General features: G+C 44.6%; 1 protein-coding gene across 1 annotated transcript in view; it reads left to right on the top strand.

The window, feature by feature from the left end:
* Positions 1-19,587, top strand: part of ncanb (neurocan b) — a 269,869-nt gene that overhangs the window by 54,688 nt on the left and 195,594 nt on the right. Inside the window, exons 2-3 of the mRNA XM_072594330.1 lie at positions 11,674-11,753; positions 16,145-16,549. Coding sequence (XP_072450431.1) covers positions 11,681-11,753; positions 16,145-16,549 — 478 coding nt within the window. The 5' untranslated portion in view covers positions 11,674-11,680. The remainder of the gene's footprint in view (positions 1-11,673; positions 11,754-16,144; positions 16,550-19,587) is intronic.

Below are 19,587 nucleotides of genomic sequence, written 5' to 3'. Positions count from 1 at the left end.
ATTAAATACTGGCCCATTCAGTGATGCCCAGGTCTCATGAGTGAATAAAATAAAAGGCCACCCATACCTTTGATTTTAAGGAGTTCTTCTCCCCAACATAGAATATATGGCCATAAGATATAAGAGCAGAATTAAATCACTTCTCTCACAGAGTCTGACCTATCATTTGATTATGGCTGATATGCTTCTCAATCCCTTTCCGCTACCTTCTCCTGTAACCTTTGATCCCTGGAACATACAAGAAACCTGATGGGGTTAGGCACTGAACATCCTTGTGCCCCCTTGGAGGGTATTAGACTTGTGTACAAAATTGTGTGAGGGGAGGCTTTGTATAAGTAGTTCCTAACAAAGTCAAAACACAAAGTTCTCTCCGTAAACCTGACGGCATCTGCTGCCTGTGTTGGAACTAGTCGTAATATCCGCTCCCCTGACACCCCTATGCCCACTGACCTATTTCGGTTCCCCGCAGAATAGTATCTTGATCTTCAAATTCACATCTTTGTCTGAAAATCCCTCCATTGTCTCACCATTCTGACTGTCCGGATTCTGCTTTAGCCCCATTAACTCTCCAACATCTCCTTGCTCCTCCAGTTCTGGTCTCTTCCTCATCTGTATTTAATTTGCTTCCCTGACAGTGTCACTGCTGCCTGGGTCCAGTCCCTAAACCCCTCTGCCTTTCTAACTCTCTTCGTCAAAACACTATTGTAAACCCATCTTTTTGAATAAGTCCTTTGGTCCTCTGCTTTCACATCTCTTTTTGTGTGTGTTGGTACTAAATTTTGTCCGGCAGTCCCTGGTGAATGGGATTATTGACCACACCAAAGAGGCAACAGAAATACGAGTTGTTGCTTGGAAGCAGGAAAGACTTGCATTTGGATAGCACCTTTTATCACCTCAGTTCCATCCAAAGCACTTTACAGTGAATGAAATGCTTAGAAAATGCAATTGCTGTTTTAATGTCTGCTACACAGCGGCAATTTGCATACAGCAAGCTCCCACAAGGAGCAAGGTCAGATAATCTGTTTCTCATTGTGTTGGTCGAATGGTAAGTATTGGCAAGGGTACTTAGGAGAAATTCTTTAAAATAGTACAGTGGAATCTTTTATGTCGGTCTAATGCCTCAGCTGAAAGACTGTTCCTCTACAATGCGGAACTGGATACTAGGATCGATACAGGAGTGGGACCCATCTCCTTCTGATTCTGAGTACTCAGTGCTAACTTCACACAGCCATGGCTAACATGGCACAGGATGAGCCCATTCAACCCATCGTGACTGTACCAGCTTTTTGAAACAGGGGGTCCCACTCCCCTGTTCCTTTCCCAAAGTCCTACAAATTTCTTGTGTTGTGCATTGACGCAATTTCCTTCCCGAAAATTATGATTCAATCCATGCTCACTGTCCTCTCACAAAGAATTCCAAATCACAGTAACTCACTGTTAAATAAAATAAAAGTCCTCATCCTGAAGGATAATTAAATGGAAGGTCTAGAATACTCGTTCATTTCTACACAGAGTCACAAAGTCATTGGGGGCACCGAAGGAGGCCATTCACCCTTCAAGTCCGTACTGGTTCCCATCCTCTGCTTAGTGACCCAAAATGTTCATTTTCCTCAATTGTCCATCCAATTTCCTTTTGATATCATTATCATCTCTGCTTCCTCCCACCACACCCAATGTGTCACAATCTAGAGTCATAGGGTCCGACAGCACAGAGACAGGCCCTGTGGCCCAAACTGGTCCATGCCGACCAAAATGGCCATTCACACTAACCCCATTTCCCTGCACTTGGCCCATATCCTTCTAACCTTTTCCTATCTATGTATTTGACCAAATATTTTTAAATGTTGTGAATGTACCCACCTCAACCACTTCTGCTGGCAGCTCATTCCATATGTGTACTGCCTGCTGTGTGAAAACGTTGTCCCTCAGGTTCCTTTTTATTCTTTCCCCTCTAACCTTAAACTGATGCCCTCTAGTCCATGATTACCCAATCCTGGGAAAAGACTGAGTGCATTCACCCCATCCATGCCTTTCATGATCTCATACTCATCGATAAGTTCCAGGTTCTTACCAATTGCTGCTTTTAAAAGAAAGATCTTCCTCATTTATCTCCCTGCATTTATTACCCAAAGCGTTAAGTTTAGGTGCCAATAGGAACAGCTCTGCTTTGTCTACCTTATCAAAATGTATCATAATCCTCTACCTTTCAAAACGTATCATAATCCTCTACCTTATCAAAATCTATCATGAGCCTCTACCTATCAGAATCTATCATAATTCCCCACCTTATCAAAATCTATCTCGTTCAAATCATCCCTCAATCTCCTTTGCTCAAAGCAGAGCTAATATAACTGCTCTAACTGGTTCCCGTGGCACTGCACTAGTTACAGGTTGTCATTCTAAAAATGTCCTCTTTATCCCAACTCTCTGTCTTCTATTAGCCAATCCTCTATCGATGCAAATATATGACACCCAACACCAGGGGCTCTTGTCTTATTAAGTAGCATTGTATGTGATACCTTATCAAAGACCTTCTGAAAATCCAAACTGTTTGCATCCACTGCTTCTTCTATACCTAACCTTCTTGTTACCTCCTCAAATTAGTCTAAAACACTTTCCAGACACTTTCCCTTTATGAAATCTTGCTGACTCTGCTTGATTATTTTACATAATTAATGTTCACCTTGGCCTCTCTTTTTCCTTTCCGTACATTTAAAGAAGCTCTTACTGTTCATTTTCATATTATTTCTTATTTTACCCCCATAGTTTATTTTCTCTTTCGCTTTCTCAGTCTTTTAGAATTAGAATTAGAGTCCCTACAGTGTAGAAACAGGCCCTTGCAGCCACACTTTCAAAGAATATTCTGGAAGCATTCCATGTTAGATGGAAAGTTTAACACCAGGACCATGTTAAATAAACATCAACCAACACTTATTTTGTAACTGTTTTTTTTAAGTGAAGGAATAATTTGATGTAAGCAAATGCTGAAGGGATTCTTTGTAGATTTCGATTTGAATGAACTCCAAGCATAGTGGCTGCCATTAACACATCCAAAGTTTGTAAGAGCAGAGGTTCTACTCATTATTCACAATGGGGTACAGGTGAGATCTTATCAAACAGTACTCAGTCATGCTACACAAAAGGAAGATTTTGTAACTCTCTCCCACAAACCGCAGTGGATGTTAGATCAGGGGTTGGCAATGGTCTACATAGAACATAGAACATAGAACAATACAGCGCAGTACAAGCCCTTCGGCCCTCGATGTTGCGCCGATCAAAGCACCCCTAACCTACACTAAGCCACTATCCTGCATATACCTATCCAATGCCCGCTTAAATACCCATAAATAGGGAGAGTCCACTACTGCTACTGGCAGGGCATTCCATGAACTTACGACTCGCTGAGTGAAGAACCTACCCCTAACATCAGTCCTATATCTACCCCCCCTTAATTTAAAGCTATGCCCCCTTGTAATAGCTGACTCCATACGTGGAAAAAGGGTCTCACTGTCAACCCGATCTAACCCCCGAATCATCTTGTACACCTCTATCAAATCACCCCTAAACCTTCTTTTCTCCAATGAAAACAACCCCAAGTGCCTCAGCCTTTCCTCATAGGATTTTCCTCCTATACCAGGCAACATCCTGGTAAACTTCCTCTGCACCCGTTCCAGTGCCTCCACATCCTTCCTATAGTATGGCGACCAAAACTGTACACAATATTCCAGATGCGGCCGCACCAGAGTGTTAAACAACTGCAGTCTTGTTCTGTTATCACTACATTATGAATCCAGTGACTCAGGCAATGTTCTGGGGACCTGTGCTTGAATCCTGTCATGACAGATATTGAAATTTGAATTTAGTTTTAAAAATCTGGAATTAAGATTGTAATAAGGATCTGTTGTCAATTGTAGGGAATCCAATCTGTTTAAAATAGAAACAGGCCCTTCAGCCCAACAGGTCCACACCGACCCACTGGAGAGCAACCCACCCAGACCTATTCCCCTACCCTATATTTACCCCTGACTAATGCACCTAACCTACACATCCCCGAACCTGCCCACCTTTGGATTGTGGGACCAAACTGGAGCAAACCCATGCATACATGGGAAGAATATGCAAGCCCCACACGGGCAGTCGCCCAAGAGTGGAATTGAACCTGGGTCCCTGGCACAGTGAGGCAGCAGTGCTAACCACTGAGCTACCATGCTGCCTGCCCCCCTTCTTTTGTTGGCTTTTGAAAATTTAATAGTGTACTGTTAATCTTTTCTTGTATGTTTTTCCTTTCAATTTGGTACTATTCTTCACTTCCTTGGTTTGTTTGAGTCACTTTTTCCTAAGTGAGTCCCTCAATAATCATTTGCTTCAATCCCTTCACTCTAAAACCCCTGCGGTACCAAAAGCAACTCTCCCACCCAGATCCACCTTATCCCCATAAACCCGGATTTCCAATGGCTAGTGTACCTCGCCTGCACACCTTTGGACTGTGGGAGGAAACAGGAGTAGCTGCCAGAAACCTATGCAGACACGGGGAGAATGTACAAACTCCACACGGACAGTCACCTGAGGCTGGGATCGAAACAAGGTACCTGGTGCTGTGAGGCAGCAGTGCTAACCACTGAGACACTGTTCTGCCCTATTCCAAGAGAACAGCACACAAGCTATCAAGTGACAATGAATATTTGATCATCAGTGTGTACCTGTTCTGACAATTGACCATCCCACTTACACAGCTGGATGTACAGTTCAGGTGGCTGGACTTGTGATGCAGAGTAATGCCAACAGAGTGGGTTCAATCCCAATGCCATCAGAAATCACCTCGAAAGAACTTCCTCCTCAACCTCCCCCTCACAGGAAGGCGTGTTGACCCTCAGGTTAAACATCAGGCTGTCCCTCTCTCCAATGAAGGAGTAGGACTGTGGTGACTGAAATAACTCCAGAAAGGCCAGCATCCGTCACCAAATCTCGCTTTATTTACACGGGGAGAGTCCTTGACACTGATCCAGCTCTCAGAGTGAACAGAACCTCTGACCCTCCTATTTAAATCTATCAGCCAGGGCTCCCTGATTGAACCAGGTTAACAGCCCCAATCAGGAAACTCAGATTCTATGACATCCACCTGGCTGACCTCATTACAATAACCACAGTCTCTTGAAAATAAAGGATTTAATTCCTGCAGTGACTCCATCCATCCACACCCCCCCCACCCCGGCCACCTTAGGTCAGCTGATACACAGCTTAGCAAAATGTTGAACCTGCAAGTGGTTAAGATTTGGAACACTCTGTGGTGAATAGACTTCAACACTGGCATTCAGAGGAATTAAATAAATATTTAAGGGGGAGAAAAGAGATCATGGGAATGAAGAAGGGGAGTGAGATTGTTCTTTGGAAGATCCAATATAGATTGATTGGCTGAATGGCTTGCTTTAATGCAGTCCTGTTCTGTGATCCTATTGATAAGCTTTTGGTTGTGGTTTATTTGGTAGCTGTCTTACGTTTCTGGGACACATGTTTCTGGGTTCCAGGACCACTCCAGGACACAGTCACAAAACCCCAGAGGCTAGGGGTGTGTGGGAAAGGTGGGGGACAAGTGTGGGGATGATGGGTAGGGGGTGGGGGAGGTGAGTGGAGTGGGGAATGTGAGGGGCAGGTGTGGGAACGGTGGGTATGTTTGGGGAAAGTGGGACTGTGTGGGGATGGTGGGGGTGTGTGGGGATGGTGGGGGTGTGTGGGGAAAGTGGGGGTGTGTGGGGAAGGTGGGTGGGTGTGGGGAAGGTGGGGGTTTGTGGTGAAGGTGGGGGTGTGTGGGGACGGTGGGGGTGTGTGGGGAAAGTGGGGGTGTGTGGGGAAGGTGGGGGTGTGTGGGGATGGTGGGGGTGTGTGGGGAAGGTGGGGATGTGTGGGGAAGGTGGGGGTTTGTGGGGAAGGTGGGGGTGTGTGGGGACGGTGGGGGTGTGTGGGGAAAGTGGGGGTGTGTGGGGAAGTTGGGGGTGTGTGGGGATGGTGGGGGTGTGTGGGGAAGGTGGGGGTGTGTGGGGAAAGTGGGGGTGTGTGGGGAAAGTGGGAGTGTGTGGGGAAGATGGGGGTGTGTGGGGAGAGTGGGGGTGTGTGGGGATGGTGGGAGAGTGTGGGGAAAGTGGGGGTGTGTGGGGAAGGTGGGGGTGTGTGGGGATGGTGGGGGTATGTGGGGAAAGTGGGGGTGTGTGGGGAAGGTGGGGGTGTGTGGGGATGGTGGGGGTGTGTGGGGAAAGTGGGGGTGTGTGGGGAAGGTGGGGGTGTGTGGGGAAGGTGGGGGTGTGTGGAGAATGTGGGGGTGTGTGGGGAAGGTGGTTGGAGGTGTGGGTCGTGGTCAGTGGGGTGATAATGTAGGGATGGAAGTGGAGAAGTGAGGTCCATCCAGTAAAGAGACCCACCTTTTCATCTGCTTCCCTCCTTATGGACAATTCCAGTTTTCCCTTGGATATAAGAACAGGACAAAGGGACCAAATCTTAAAATTAAAACCAAACCATTCTCAGGGAGAATATGGGAAACACTTCCTCACACAGATGATGGTATAAAGGATAGATTGGAATAGTTAGGTCATTATTTTGACCAGCACAGATGTGATGGGCCAAAGGGCACTTTTTTCCCATGCTGCACCTCTATAACTCTCTGACTCTAAGAATATAATTCTCTCTCATGAAAAGCAGTAGATATGAACTTAATTAACATGTTAACAATTACAAATCTGAGATTGATGGATTTTTATTGGACAATGGTATTAAAAAATATGGAAGCTATTTGAGAGGGGCAGTGATATATTGGCAATGTCACTGGACTCACAATCGAGAGACCTCAAGGTATTGCCCGGGGGACATGATTCACATTGCATCCTGGAAGTTGCTGGAATCCAAATTCAATTAGCAGCCCTGGATTTAAAAGGTAATCTAAGAAATGGGAACCATCAAATCCAAAACAAAGAATCACGGATGCTGGAAACCTGAAACAAGAACAGAAACTGCTGAAGAAACTCAGCAGGTCTGGCAGCATCTGTGGTGCGAAAACAGAGTTTATATTTTGGGTCCAGTAACTCTGCTTCTGAAGAAGGGTCACTGGGCCCTGAAATGTTAACTCTGCTTCTCTCTCCACAGATGCTACCAGACCTGCTGTGTTTCTCCAGCAATTTCTGTTTTTGTTGTAAAAACCCATCTGCTTCACTCATGCCCTTTAAGGAAGGAATGGTGATCCTTATCTGCTGTGGTGTCCATCTGGTTCCTCGGAGAGGTCTAACAAGCCATTCATTTCAATTTCAATTAAGGATGAACAACAAATAATGTAATTATATATAATATTAGTAAGCTGGAGAGGGTTCAGAGGATGCTGCTGGGAATGAAGGTTTTGACTTGTAAGTGGAGGTTGGATCGGCTGGGACTTTTTTCACTGGAGTGCAGGAGGTGACCATACAGAGGTTTATAAAATTATGAGGGGTAGGGAAGATGGGGGTGTGTGGGGAATGTGGGAGTGTGTGGGGAAGGTCGGGGTGTGTGGGAAAGGTTTCTTTTCCTTGGGGGGGAGTGGGGGGGTGATTTCAAGACTATTTTTAAGGCAAGAGGACAAAGATTTTAAAAAGACATGTGGGGCAATATTTTTACACAGAGAGTGATTCATGTGTGGAATGAACTTCTGAGGAAGTGGTGGATGCAGTTAAAGTTACAATGTTTAAAAGACATTTATACATGAATAAGCAAGTTTCGGAGGGAGATGGGTCAAGCGCAGGTAGGTGGGACTAGTTTAGTTTGGGATTATGGTCGGCATGGACTGGTTGGATCGAAGGGTCTGTTCCTGTGCTGTGTGACTCTATAACAATTGTTGGTTTGGCTAACTTCTCAGGCAATCAAAGAATTAAAGAAACACACCTTTCCATCCCTTACCCATTACTGCTGTTGGCTCGAAGGGCCAAATGGCCTACTCCTGCACCTATTGTCTATTGTCTACTTGCCAACTGCACCCCCATGAAAGAAAAGCAAATAGATGAAGCTAAGATACAGGTTGGCTGAGATCTCATTAAATGGTTTTGAGGGACTGAATGGCCTCCTCAGTTCAATGTTGCATCAGAACATTCCTGATGCTGCTTGACAGGCTGTGCTTTTCCAGCACCACACTTTTTGACAATGTTGCTGATAGTCCCATGTAACTTAGCCCAGGGACAACTCCTATCAGTGCCCAGTTACTTATCCACAGCACAAAAAAGTATCCAAAATTTGGCAGTTTGATTTGGAAAGTCCTTAAGACTAGTTGGCAGGGGACCTGGGAATGTCAACAGTGATGGATTGGAGATTTTCTATTGAAGGTGCTGTTGGCACATGAAGGGTTGGAGTAAAGGCACTTTCTCTCTGTGCGACGTGGAATTTTTTTTGATGATTATTTCTGTGTGAAATGTACACTTCACTGGCAATAGCCCTTTAAATGCTTTTCCAACCACCCTGCCACGATATTAATATGCTAATCATACAACTTTCATTGTCAATTCTCCTGGTGTCTGCACATAAATCACTAGATTTATTCAATTCACTTTCACAAGTCACTGTGCTGGAATTGAACTCTAGAGTCTTGAGGTGATGGCTCCTGTACTGTGGCAATGATGTGCCCTGACTGGGTTTTATATATGTGTTTCCCACAACAGCAGACAGGGGAAAACTGTTGCCAGTGAATGGGAGGTGAGGATCTAGAATGAGGACAGGGCACAGATTGAGTCAATTGACAAAAGAGCAATGCATCATAAGGAGGACCATGCAGTGAGTGGTTGGGAAAGATTGCATGACAGTGTGGAGAAGCTGATCTAATCAAGGCTTTTAAGGTGGAATTGGGTCATTGTCTGAAAAAGGTAGGTGGGGAGGAACCTGAGAATGGCTCATTGGTCATTTGGAGAGCCAGTGCACAAATGATAGGCTGAATTCTGCCCTCCATCAGTTCTCTGATTGCTCTGATCTTATTCAGACAATCCCAGTAAAGGGCAGAAGTGCCTTGCTTCCTTATTCCAACAAAGATACGATGGAGGCCGGTATCAAATAAAAACTTTTGTTGCCTTATTCCTCCAACGTGGTGTCCGATGATTTTTGGTCTTCCATGAACAATGCAAAGAGAATCATTCTGTCATTATTTCTGTATACTGTTCCTTCCTGTTGGGCTGAATGGCCTTTCACCCTCAGGTAGCAGGCCTCCTCACGTTAATGTTTCAACCTGCCCTCTAACCTGTACTCAAAAAGGCATTGATCCCTCCAGTAACACCCTAATTCTTCACCTATAACCCCCTTCCGATACCATTCCTTATCCAATCCCCTGTCCTTCTCCAGGATCCTAGTGTAGATTTAGCACAACTTTGGCAGGACAGACATGATGAACTGAAGGGCACTTCTATACTTACAATTCTATGAGTATCCTCTTGACGTCATCTCTAATCTTGCCCTTCCCTCCAATACATAGAAATATAGAAACATAGAAGATAGGAGCAGGAGGAGGCCATTTGGCCCTTCGATCCTGCTCTGTCATTCATCACGGTCATGGCTGATTGTCCAACTCAATAGCTTCATCCTGCTTTCTCCCTGTAACCTTTGGTCCCATTCGCCCCAAATGCTATATCTAACCACTTCTTGAATACATTCAATATTCTTTAGTCAGAGAGTAATAGGCATGTGGAACGCACTGCCTGCAACAGTAGTAGACTCGCCAACTTTAAGGGCATTTAATTGGTCATTGGATAAAGATATGGATGAAAATGGAATGGAACACCAAGGGCCGAAAGGCCTGTACTGCGCTGTCATGTTCTATGTTCTATACTAGCATCAACTACTTCCTGTGGTAATGAATTCCACAGGCCCCCCACTCTCTGGGTGAAGAAATGTCTCCTCATCTCCATCTGAAACGGTCCATCATGAATCCTCAGACTGTGACCCCGGTTCTGGATCTACCCACGATCCTCTCTACATCTGCCCTTTCTCGTCCTGTTAGAATTTTATAAATCTCTATTAGATCCCTGCTCATTTGTCTGAATTTCAATGAAAACAATCCTAATCTAATCAACCTCTCCTCATATGTCAGTCTCACCATCCCTGGAATCAGCCTGGGAAACCTACTGTCCCATTAGGAATGGCAACAGATTGCATCGTTACTTTGTGAACTCTTATTGTGACACAATGCATGTATGCCATCAGAAATTGCTTGGTGTACACACATATACTCCAATTTATTGTATAATCTGTAGTTGTGTTTTCAAATTCCACTCTCTCTCTCTGTACAGCCGTCCGAGATCTCTGCTCTTGTCCAATTACAGTGTCACAAAAATTCCTGATTTGAAATGACTCCAGAATTAATCACCATGTCTCCAGGTGCCCAGACCTTGAACTCTAAACTTTGCTTGACTTTCACCATTCAAGCAACTTTCTACCTATTTTCCCAAACATTGGGCATCCATTCTAATATCTTCTTATCTGGTGATATAGAGATATAGATGCAAGTGTGAATGTGTGTGTGTGTGTTAGTGAGTGTGTACGTGTGCATGTGAGTCAGTGAGTGTGAGTGTATGTGTGTGTGAGTGTGTGTGTGTGTGAGTGAGTACGTGTGTGACTGTGTGTGTTTGTGAGTGAATGTGTATGCGCGTGTGTGAGTGTGTGTGTGTGCATGTGAGTGAGTGTGTGTGTGAGTGAGTATGTGTGTAAGGGTGTGAGTGAGTGTGTATGCGCGTGCGTGAGTGTGTGTCTATCTGTGTGTGTGCGTGTGTGTGTGTGAGTGAATGTGTGTGTGTATGCGCATATGTGTGTGTGTGAGTGAGTGTGTCAGTGAGTACGTGTGTGAGTGATTGTGTGTGAGCGTGCGAGTGACTGTGTACGCACACACGTGTGTGTGTCTATGCGCGCGTGTGTCTGTGAGTGTGTGTGAGTATGTGTGTGTGTATGCGCGCGCGCGTGTGAATGAGAGTGTGTCTGTGTTTATTAGTGTGTGTGTGTGAATATGTATGTATACATGCATGTGTGTATGTATATGTGAGTGAGATTGTGCATGTGTTTGTGTGTGTGTAAGTGAGTGTGTGCACGTGTATGCATGTGTGTATGTGTGAGTGTGTGTGTGAGTGAGAGTGTGTGTCTGTGTGTTTGTGTGGATCTGTATGTGTGTGTGTGTGCGCGCGTGTGTGCATGCAGTGAGTATAATTGAGCCTGGTCTGGGGTTTACTGCACAACATTAAACCTGGCCAAGATGGGTTCCTGGCTTCAATATGCTAATGGGATCAGGGTTGAAATTGTCCAATTTTTCATTTGACCCAGAGGACTGGGTTTTCTTAAATATGGATTTCTGATTCTCTCAAGAGATCACATAACTTTTGGATGGATATATTATGAAGAACTGAGTAACAGTGTTGTTGGACAGTCTGCATGGTCTTTTCCTGTTTGACATTGCCTCGAAATGATTCAGTTCCCACAGTGAAGTTATGACCAGCAAGCCGTTGTTGCAAGACTTTAAAATATTTATTGTGTGGTGTCTGTTTCACAGCTGTGGAGGTGGTGAGGGAGGAACGGGAGGGGAGACGGGGCAGGGCTAGTGAGAGCTAACTCACCGAAGTGAATGCCAGTTCTGTAAGCAACTCTTCATAGAACCCTTTAGGAGTAATCACCAGAGGAATTTTCTCTTTCTTCTTTCAGGTTAAGCATGCTAATCGTGCCTCTTCACATTGGCTGGCTCTGTCTGTGCTTGGCTTCTGCTGCATCTCTACACGAGACAGGTAGGTTTACGACTTAGGCCTTTGGAGGATAAATTGCAAGCAATCAAAGGGATATTCAGTTCAATGCACACCTCTGATTAACTCAGACAATGCTGGCACATTTCCATGGAGACAGGCAGATTGGCAAGTGTCCAGCCTTAAGAAAGAAACTGCATTTTTCTGTGGCATGTCTCTCAACCTCAGAATGGTCTTTATGGCTAATAAGATCCTTCTGAAATATGGACAGGACTGTAGTGCAGGAAATTCAGTAGTCAATTAGCTCAGAGCAAATTCCTACAGACCGGGACAAACTAAATAATCACCTAATCCCTCGTTACAGCATAGTTATTTACCTTGATATGAAGAAACTCTACTTATCAGGGGAATTGCTAACAATTGGAGAGAGCAGGGGTGCATCAGTTCAGCTTTAATATCTTGTCCAAAAAGATGGTATCTCTAGCAGTGTTGCTTTCCCCCAGCACTGCACCACAGTATCAGCTTGGATCATGGGATTTAATTCTCTGGATTTGGCATTAAACTTCCTTTGTCCTGAAGAGGAAAGGGCAGGGTTCTCCCTGGAGTCTCCTTTATATGTTTGTCCCTTAATACCAGAGAAACCTATGAGCTGGTCATTACCCACGTTGCTGTTTGTGAGAGCTTACTGTGCACAAATTGACAGCTGCCTTTCCCAAACTACAATGGTGACTCCACTTCAAAACGTTATTCACTGGCCGTGCAGCGATTCGAGTTTGGCCCACTCTTGTGAAAGATGCTAAACAAATGCAAGTTCTCTCTTTTATGTAAACCTTTGATCAGGAGATTTTCTGAAGTTCCAGCAATTACCTAGTGACAGATTAAAAAGTGAACCAGGTTCTGTTAATACTGAATTAAGTAGCCTTGAATATACAAAGAATTTATAAGTCTGTACAAAATCTAAAGATCCACAGAAAGGAACAGCCAAAGATTGGCATTAAAGCTTAAATGCTGATTATTCAGCCAAGGAAACTATCCACTCGATTCTAAGGTACAGTTTGAACCTTAGTGAAGCTAATAGGTTTGCCACAAGGAGTTAGTGTCAGTTATGAAAATGGACTAATCTGACAGGGATTAGAATGAGCTGGATTACACTCCCCAAGATGATGCTGTTGGATCCTCAATGTCCATTCCAGGATTGCAGTCTTATGACCTCTTGTACTTTCTGCCTTACACAATAATCACAAACCTCTCTGATTTCACAGCATTATGCATTACATTCCCTGATATTAAATTACGTTGCAGCTCAATGCTTTTGCTCTTTAAACCTCAGTTAGCTTCAGTTGGCAGCTTGTCCATTCTGCCTTATCCCTGGTGAACAGTGAACTATCCTGGCTTCCCTTGCTCAGTAACTGTGCAGCTTATCAACCTGTTAACTTGCTGATAAAGCATCATATCATTGGCACGTCTGAAGCTGGAGGAGATCACTGTCCCTCTAGTTCCACAATTTCACAACGTCAAATAAAAATACTTTTTCAAGATGACCATTTAAATACTTTACCTATCTCATGATTTAAACAAGATCTATCAACCAGGTTTCTTAATCAACACCGTTACTGGTTTAATATCAAAACAAAGAGGTAAAAACAATGACTGCAGGTGCTGGAAATCAGATTCTGGATTAGTGGTGCTGGAAGAGCACAGCAGTTCAGGCAGCATCCAAGGAGCTTCTACTTGGATGCTGCCTGAACTGCTGTGCTCTTCCAGCACCACTAATCCAGAACCTAATATCAAAACAAAGCCTACTCAATGACGATGTAAAATTTGATTAACATACACAGTAATATCGAGTCAAAAAGTGTGGTGCTGGAAAAGCACAGCAGGTCAGGCAGCAACCAAGGAGCAGGAGAATCGACATTTCAGGCATATGCCCTTCTTCAGGAATGTGGAGAGGGATGCAGGTTGAGAGATAAGTAGGGGGTGCTCATCCCCCTTCCCCCTCCATGTTCCTGATGAAGGATTTAGGCCTGAAACGTTGACTCCCCTGCTTCTCGGATGCTGCCTGACCTGCTGTCCTTTTCCAGCGCCAACCTTTTTGACTGTGACTCCCCCAGCATCTGCAGTCCTCACTTTCTCCTATACACAGTATTATAGAAGTGTAACTGTATAGCCCTCTAAATATTCCCAAAACTCATACCACAAGCACTCTTCAGAATAAGAGGGGGTAAAAAAATAAATTGTTTTGTAGACATTGGCTTTCTGAAAAAATAAACACTTTGGCTAATGGGTTATTCTTGAAGGCAAACAAATAAAGCATAGAATGTTCTGATGTTCAGACACATGTGGTCAAGTCATGGTGTCTGAGAGGTCTTTGCAGATACAGCTTGATCAGGAAGTACATTTTTGAGATATTCATTCAATCACTTTTTCAAGACATCAGTGTTTCCTCTGAACTGATCTGGAGGATCTCTTTTCAGAAATGGGAGGGATCTACTGGGCAGCCTGTTCTTAGCAAGTTTTCCTCCAACTCCCCTTACTATTAGCAGCTTTCCCTCCACCTCAACCAGATATAAACAAGAACATTCTCAAAGCCAGTCAATCTTCAAAACAGTCCCAGCAGAATCTCTATCAAAGCAAGCAGTTATCATCAATCATGTGATATCTAGGAAGCCTTATTAAAATTTCTCCAATCTTCCCCATGACCTTTCAACAAACTCTTTTAAAGAAACCAATCCAGGTACGCTCACAAAATGTGAAATAAATCAATTTTCCACAACCCTTCAAAATGTTAGTCCTCCAAACAATATTCAACATGAAGCAACTTCATAATACAATCAATGTCCAACCCCAGGCTCATTCTTTAAAAATTAATGGAATCTCTTTCCTGATACATTAGATCTGGATCTTAATTACATTTACCCACCTTTGTGTTATAACTTTTCCCTTACAAAAACTTATTCTTTAACAAATCAATTGAGTTGGTCATGTGGAAACAGTGTTTTGAATTCACTCCTTCCAATATTTGTCAGTCTGTGCAGATATGATGAGCTGAATGCTCTTTTGTAAAGTTGTAAAACTCTATGATTTCTTTGAAACTGTCTAGATCTAATTTGAAGATTCTGCCCTTTTGTTCTGATTTCCATCCCCCCAGCCCCCAAAGAAAGACAAAATTAACATGTTTGAATTGTCTTTCTCATTGACTGAATCTCTGAAGCCAAACCATGGACTCCTCATATACTGAGGTTAAGATGATTAATCCACCACTTAGACTATAGAAAGACCACCACTCAGTAACATCCAGCATTGTTTATGTCCTTCTGCAAGTACAAAAGAGATTTGTACTGAGGTCTCAGCATGCTGGAAAACTCTGCAGGTCTGTGGAGAGAGAAAAACAGAAATAACGTTTTAGATCAGAACGCTCCACTTTTGGAGGTTGGCTGTGAAGGAGCACTGAAGCTGTTTAGCAAGGACAATGGTGGTTCAGTTTAAACATTTCAGTTAGATCACCCTCACCCAACCAAACTCAAAGAAATGCAAGACAGGTTTATTCTATCCTGGACTCATAAGGTAAACCCTCCGAGACCAATACATCTTTCAGGAGGCCCTGAACTGCAGGGGGTGTGAGCTTCAACACTGTTCCTCCAGCTGGAGGCAGCTCCAAGGCCACCTGGGAACCATAGACATCGCCAGAGGATGGGCCCTCATGCCAAGATCCTACTGATAGTATCTTTGAAAGCTGGCAGGTGAAGTCAAGGTGCTTTCCCTAACACCACGCCCCACCCAACCCCCACTCCTCTAGCCTACCCCCCTCCCAGTTGGGGAGATAGTCTACTTTTAAATGATTGCTCTGGAGGAGTGCTCAGGGCTAAGACTGCAGTTGCTTCAGGCGTGACAGAGGCAAGCCAGGAAGATGAGAGAGAATCCTACGTTTCAAAAATGTTGACCGACTTGCTTAGTCTCGGGTGAAGGCTCATTTTCAGAATGTCTGACAAGGTGAAACCCATAAAATTCTAACAGGACTAGGCAGTATAAATGTAGGAAGGAGCTTCCCAATGACTGGGAAGTGGAGAACCAGGGGTCACAGTCTAAGGATATAGGGTAAGCCATGTTCGACTGAGATGAGGAGAAATTTCTTCACTCAGAGATGGTGAGCTTATGGAACTAACGACCACAATAAGCAGTTGAGGTCAAAACATTGAATGTTTACAAGAAAAAGATAGAAATATATTTTGGAGATAAATAGGCTGAAGGGTATGGGGAGAAAGCAGGAACAGGGAATTAAATTTGATGAGGAGCCATGATTGCATTGAATGGAGGGGTAGGTTCAAAGGGCTGAATGGCCTATTCCTGCTCCCAGTTTCTATGTTTCCATGTTTTTTGTTCGACATGTAAAATTGCCTTACTTTTGGCCATTGACCAAGTGTTTATTTCTCCTTCAGCACCCATAGGGGACGATGAGAAGATAGTGAACATAAAGAAGGTCCAACATCTGCCGGTTGTCAGGGGATTATCGGACTCAGCACTCCTTCCCTGTGTCTTCTCCGTGCTTCCAAGCTCGGCCATTGACCCTTCATTGCTCCCTGACCCCCCGCGCATCAAGTGGACTAAAGTCTTGCTCGACGGTGGTAGCCGGAAGGAAATCCCTGTGCTGGTCGCCAAGAACAACACAGTGAAGTTAAACCCGGCCTATCAGGGCCGTGCCAGTCTGCCTGGCTATGGCCCCTATCACTACAATGCCAGCCTCGAGATTGTCTCTCTGCAAGCAAGCGACACAGGCATCTACCAGTGTGAAGTTGTTGTGGGGATTGATGATGAGCAAGACACAGTGCCTCTAGAGGTCCTGGGTAAGTGGAGGAAAAGTGGTTAGGGCAGAATTCTTTAATGTCATTTCGCCCCATCTCTAATTGCCCTTGAACTGTGTTTTTGTTCATTCATCCATGGGATGAGGGCATCGCTGGCCAGGCAGAATTTACTGCCCATTCCTAATTGCCCAGAGGACAGTTAGGAGTCAACCACATTGGAGTCACATGTAGGCCAGACCAAGTAGGGATGACAGTTTCCTTCCCTAAAGGGCATTAGTGAACTAGATGGGTTTTTCAGACAATTGGCAATGGATTCATGGTCATCATTAGACCCTTAATTCCAGATTTTTATTGGATTCAGATTTCACCATCTGTCGTAATGGGATTTGAATCTGTGTCCCCAGAACATTACTTAGGTCTCTAGATTGACAGTCCAGCAATAATACCACTCGGCCATCACCTCTCCTCAATGGTTGCCCATTTCAGAAGGCAGTTAAGAGTCAACTGCATTGCTGCAGATCTGAAGTCACAGTAGGCCAGACCAGGTCAGGGTGACAGACTTCTTTCCCTCAAAGACTTCAGTGAACCGATGGCTTTGAACAACAAGTGATGATCATTTTGTGATCACTGTCACACATGGATAGGTCTAAATCCAGCTTTTTAAAATCGACTTGGAATTCCACTAGCTGCCAAGGTGGGACTTGGCCTACGGGTTTCTATATTAAGAGTACAATGATATTACGGTGAAGTGAGGGCAGAGGAGGTTCAACAGACTAGGATGGCAGGTTTGTTGGATGAGGAAAGATTGGGTCAACTCGTCCTGGAATTACTGGAGTTTCGAAAACTGAGAAGGGATCTTGCATAAAATTCTGACAGGACAGAAAGACTGCCCGCACAGATGCCATTTCCCCCAGACTGTGGTGTCCAGAACAAGGAGCCAAAATCTCAGGATATACAGTTAGCCATTTCGGACAGAGATGTAAAGAGACGTCTTCGCTCTGATGGTGCTAGAACCTCCTGCCTTAGAAGGCTGTGGAAGCAAAGCACATTGAATATATTTTGAGAAATAAATACATTTCTAGAGGTTAAAGATGTCAAGAGGGCATGGGGAGAGAGCAGGAATGTGGCGTTGAGATAGAGGATCAATCATGATGGAATGGATTAATGGGTCTAAATGACTCCTATCTCAGTTCCCCACAATGTGCTACAAATACATAGAACAAACCAGAGCACTCCTTCAATAACAAACAAAACAGCTCACATTTATCTAATGCCTTTCACAACCTCAGGATACCAGAAAGTGTTTTGAATTTGCAGTGTCCTCACTGTTGTAAATGAAGGTGTGGGAATCGAGCTGTGTAGAGCTAACTCCCTGAAACAACAAAGAGATAAAGTCCGAAGTCACACGACACCAGGTTATAGTCCAATAGGTTTATTTGAAATCACAAGCTTTCGGAGCAGCAGTCGGACTATAACCTGGTGTCATGTGACTTCTGAGTTTGTCCACCCCAGTCCAGCACCGGCATCTCCACATCAATGAGACAATGATCACATCTAGTGACATTAGCTGAGGATGAAATATTGACTTGGTCACTTCCCGAAATGCTTCAAAATCTCAACATGGGACTTGGCTTAACATAACACTCTAAGAGACAGCTCCTCTGACAGTGCAGCACTTCCTGACTGCAGCAGTGGGACTGACAGTGTAGATCTTGTGCTCAGGTCTCATACCTATGATCCCTCACTCAGACAGTGCTACTGGTGGAGCCATGTCTGCCACCCCAGCCACGGTGTGGCTCACCACTGGAGACAATGAGCTGCTCCACAAGGAGCAGATAATGTCAACCTTGGCTTTAGGTGGGTCGGACAGAGAGGTGGGGACACCAGGCAGCAAAGAGATCCTGGGGAAGAATAAATTCTTGCAAGCGATTCCAAAGCTGTAAAGATTCTTAAGAACTCAAGCCTTCCCTCGCCAACCAATTTGGGAAGCTGCCAATCTCCATTGCTCTCACCCTTAAAGGGTCCCAGTAATGACCAGCCAAATCGCGGGTTGCTCTCACACTCCTCCTGGTGGCTAGCCCCAGAATAACATGATCATGTCCCTCTGCATCACTTAATGAATGGGCCATTGTCCTGATCAAAAATCCTTGAAGGTGCAGGATCCACAATACTGAAAATTGCTCTGACACTCTGCCCAGTGGTGTCGTCAAGAGTTGACTAGGCCCATCCGTACAAAGTTCAGTGAGGCACCAGTAATGGTAGACAATAAAGGGAAAGTCACCATAGTCATACCAGACCACAGGGCTGCTCTCCCAATAGAGAGAGATGCTTGCTGGTGGTTTAACCTGAGGGGCACTGTGTCTTGGACAAGGGGAAAGCTTGAGAAGGAAAGTCCTTCATGGCCAGTGCTGGAATTGAACCCACACTGTTGGTACCATACTTTGTCACAAATGAACTAACTACCCCCCAAGTAATTAACAATCCTGTGCTAAATTGGGGACTTTAAGGTCCTGACTAAAAATATTAAAACTCTGTAAAATTCTTCCCAGAGAAGGAGAGATCAAAATGAATGACTGCTCATGAAAAACCTCGTGAGGTGTAAGGGGAGCTGCCACCCCCACCCCCTTTATCTGCAGCTTCCCCCAGACCCACCTCCAGTCCTGAAGAAGGGTTATACCAAAAATATCGACTTCTCCACCTCCTGATGCTGCCTGGCTTGCTGTGTTCTTCCAGCCTCCTGCCTGTCTGCCCTGGATTCCAACAGCTGCTGTTTTTCGTCTCCATCGAAGATGAAGTGCCCCATGCCCACCAACCTTCCACATTCCCTCTACCACTGACGCTCAGTAACAGCAGTGTGTACCATCTACAAGATACACTGCAACAATTCACCAAAGTTCCATTGACAACACCTTCCATTTCCACAGTCTCTGCCTGGAGAAATAAAGTGGATGAGAACATCATCATCTTCAAGCTCCCCTCCAAGTCATTCACCATCCTGGCTCGGAAATATAGCGCCGTTCCGTCAGTGTCCCTGGGTTAAAACCCTGGAACTCCCTTCCCAAGGGCATTGTTGATTTTCC

Source organism: Chiloscyllium punctatum, chromosome 24 (genome assembly GCF_047496795.1).
Source record: "Chiloscyllium punctatum isolate Juve2018m chromosome 24, sChiPun1.3, whole genome shotgun sequence".
Classification (NCBI taxonomy): Eukaryota; Metazoa; Chordata; class Chondrichthyes; order Orectolobiformes; family Hemiscylliidae; genus Chiloscyllium; species Chiloscyllium punctatum.
Note: the sequence above shows the minus strand (reverse complement) of the source record. Positions and strands in the feature narration are given on the sequence as shown.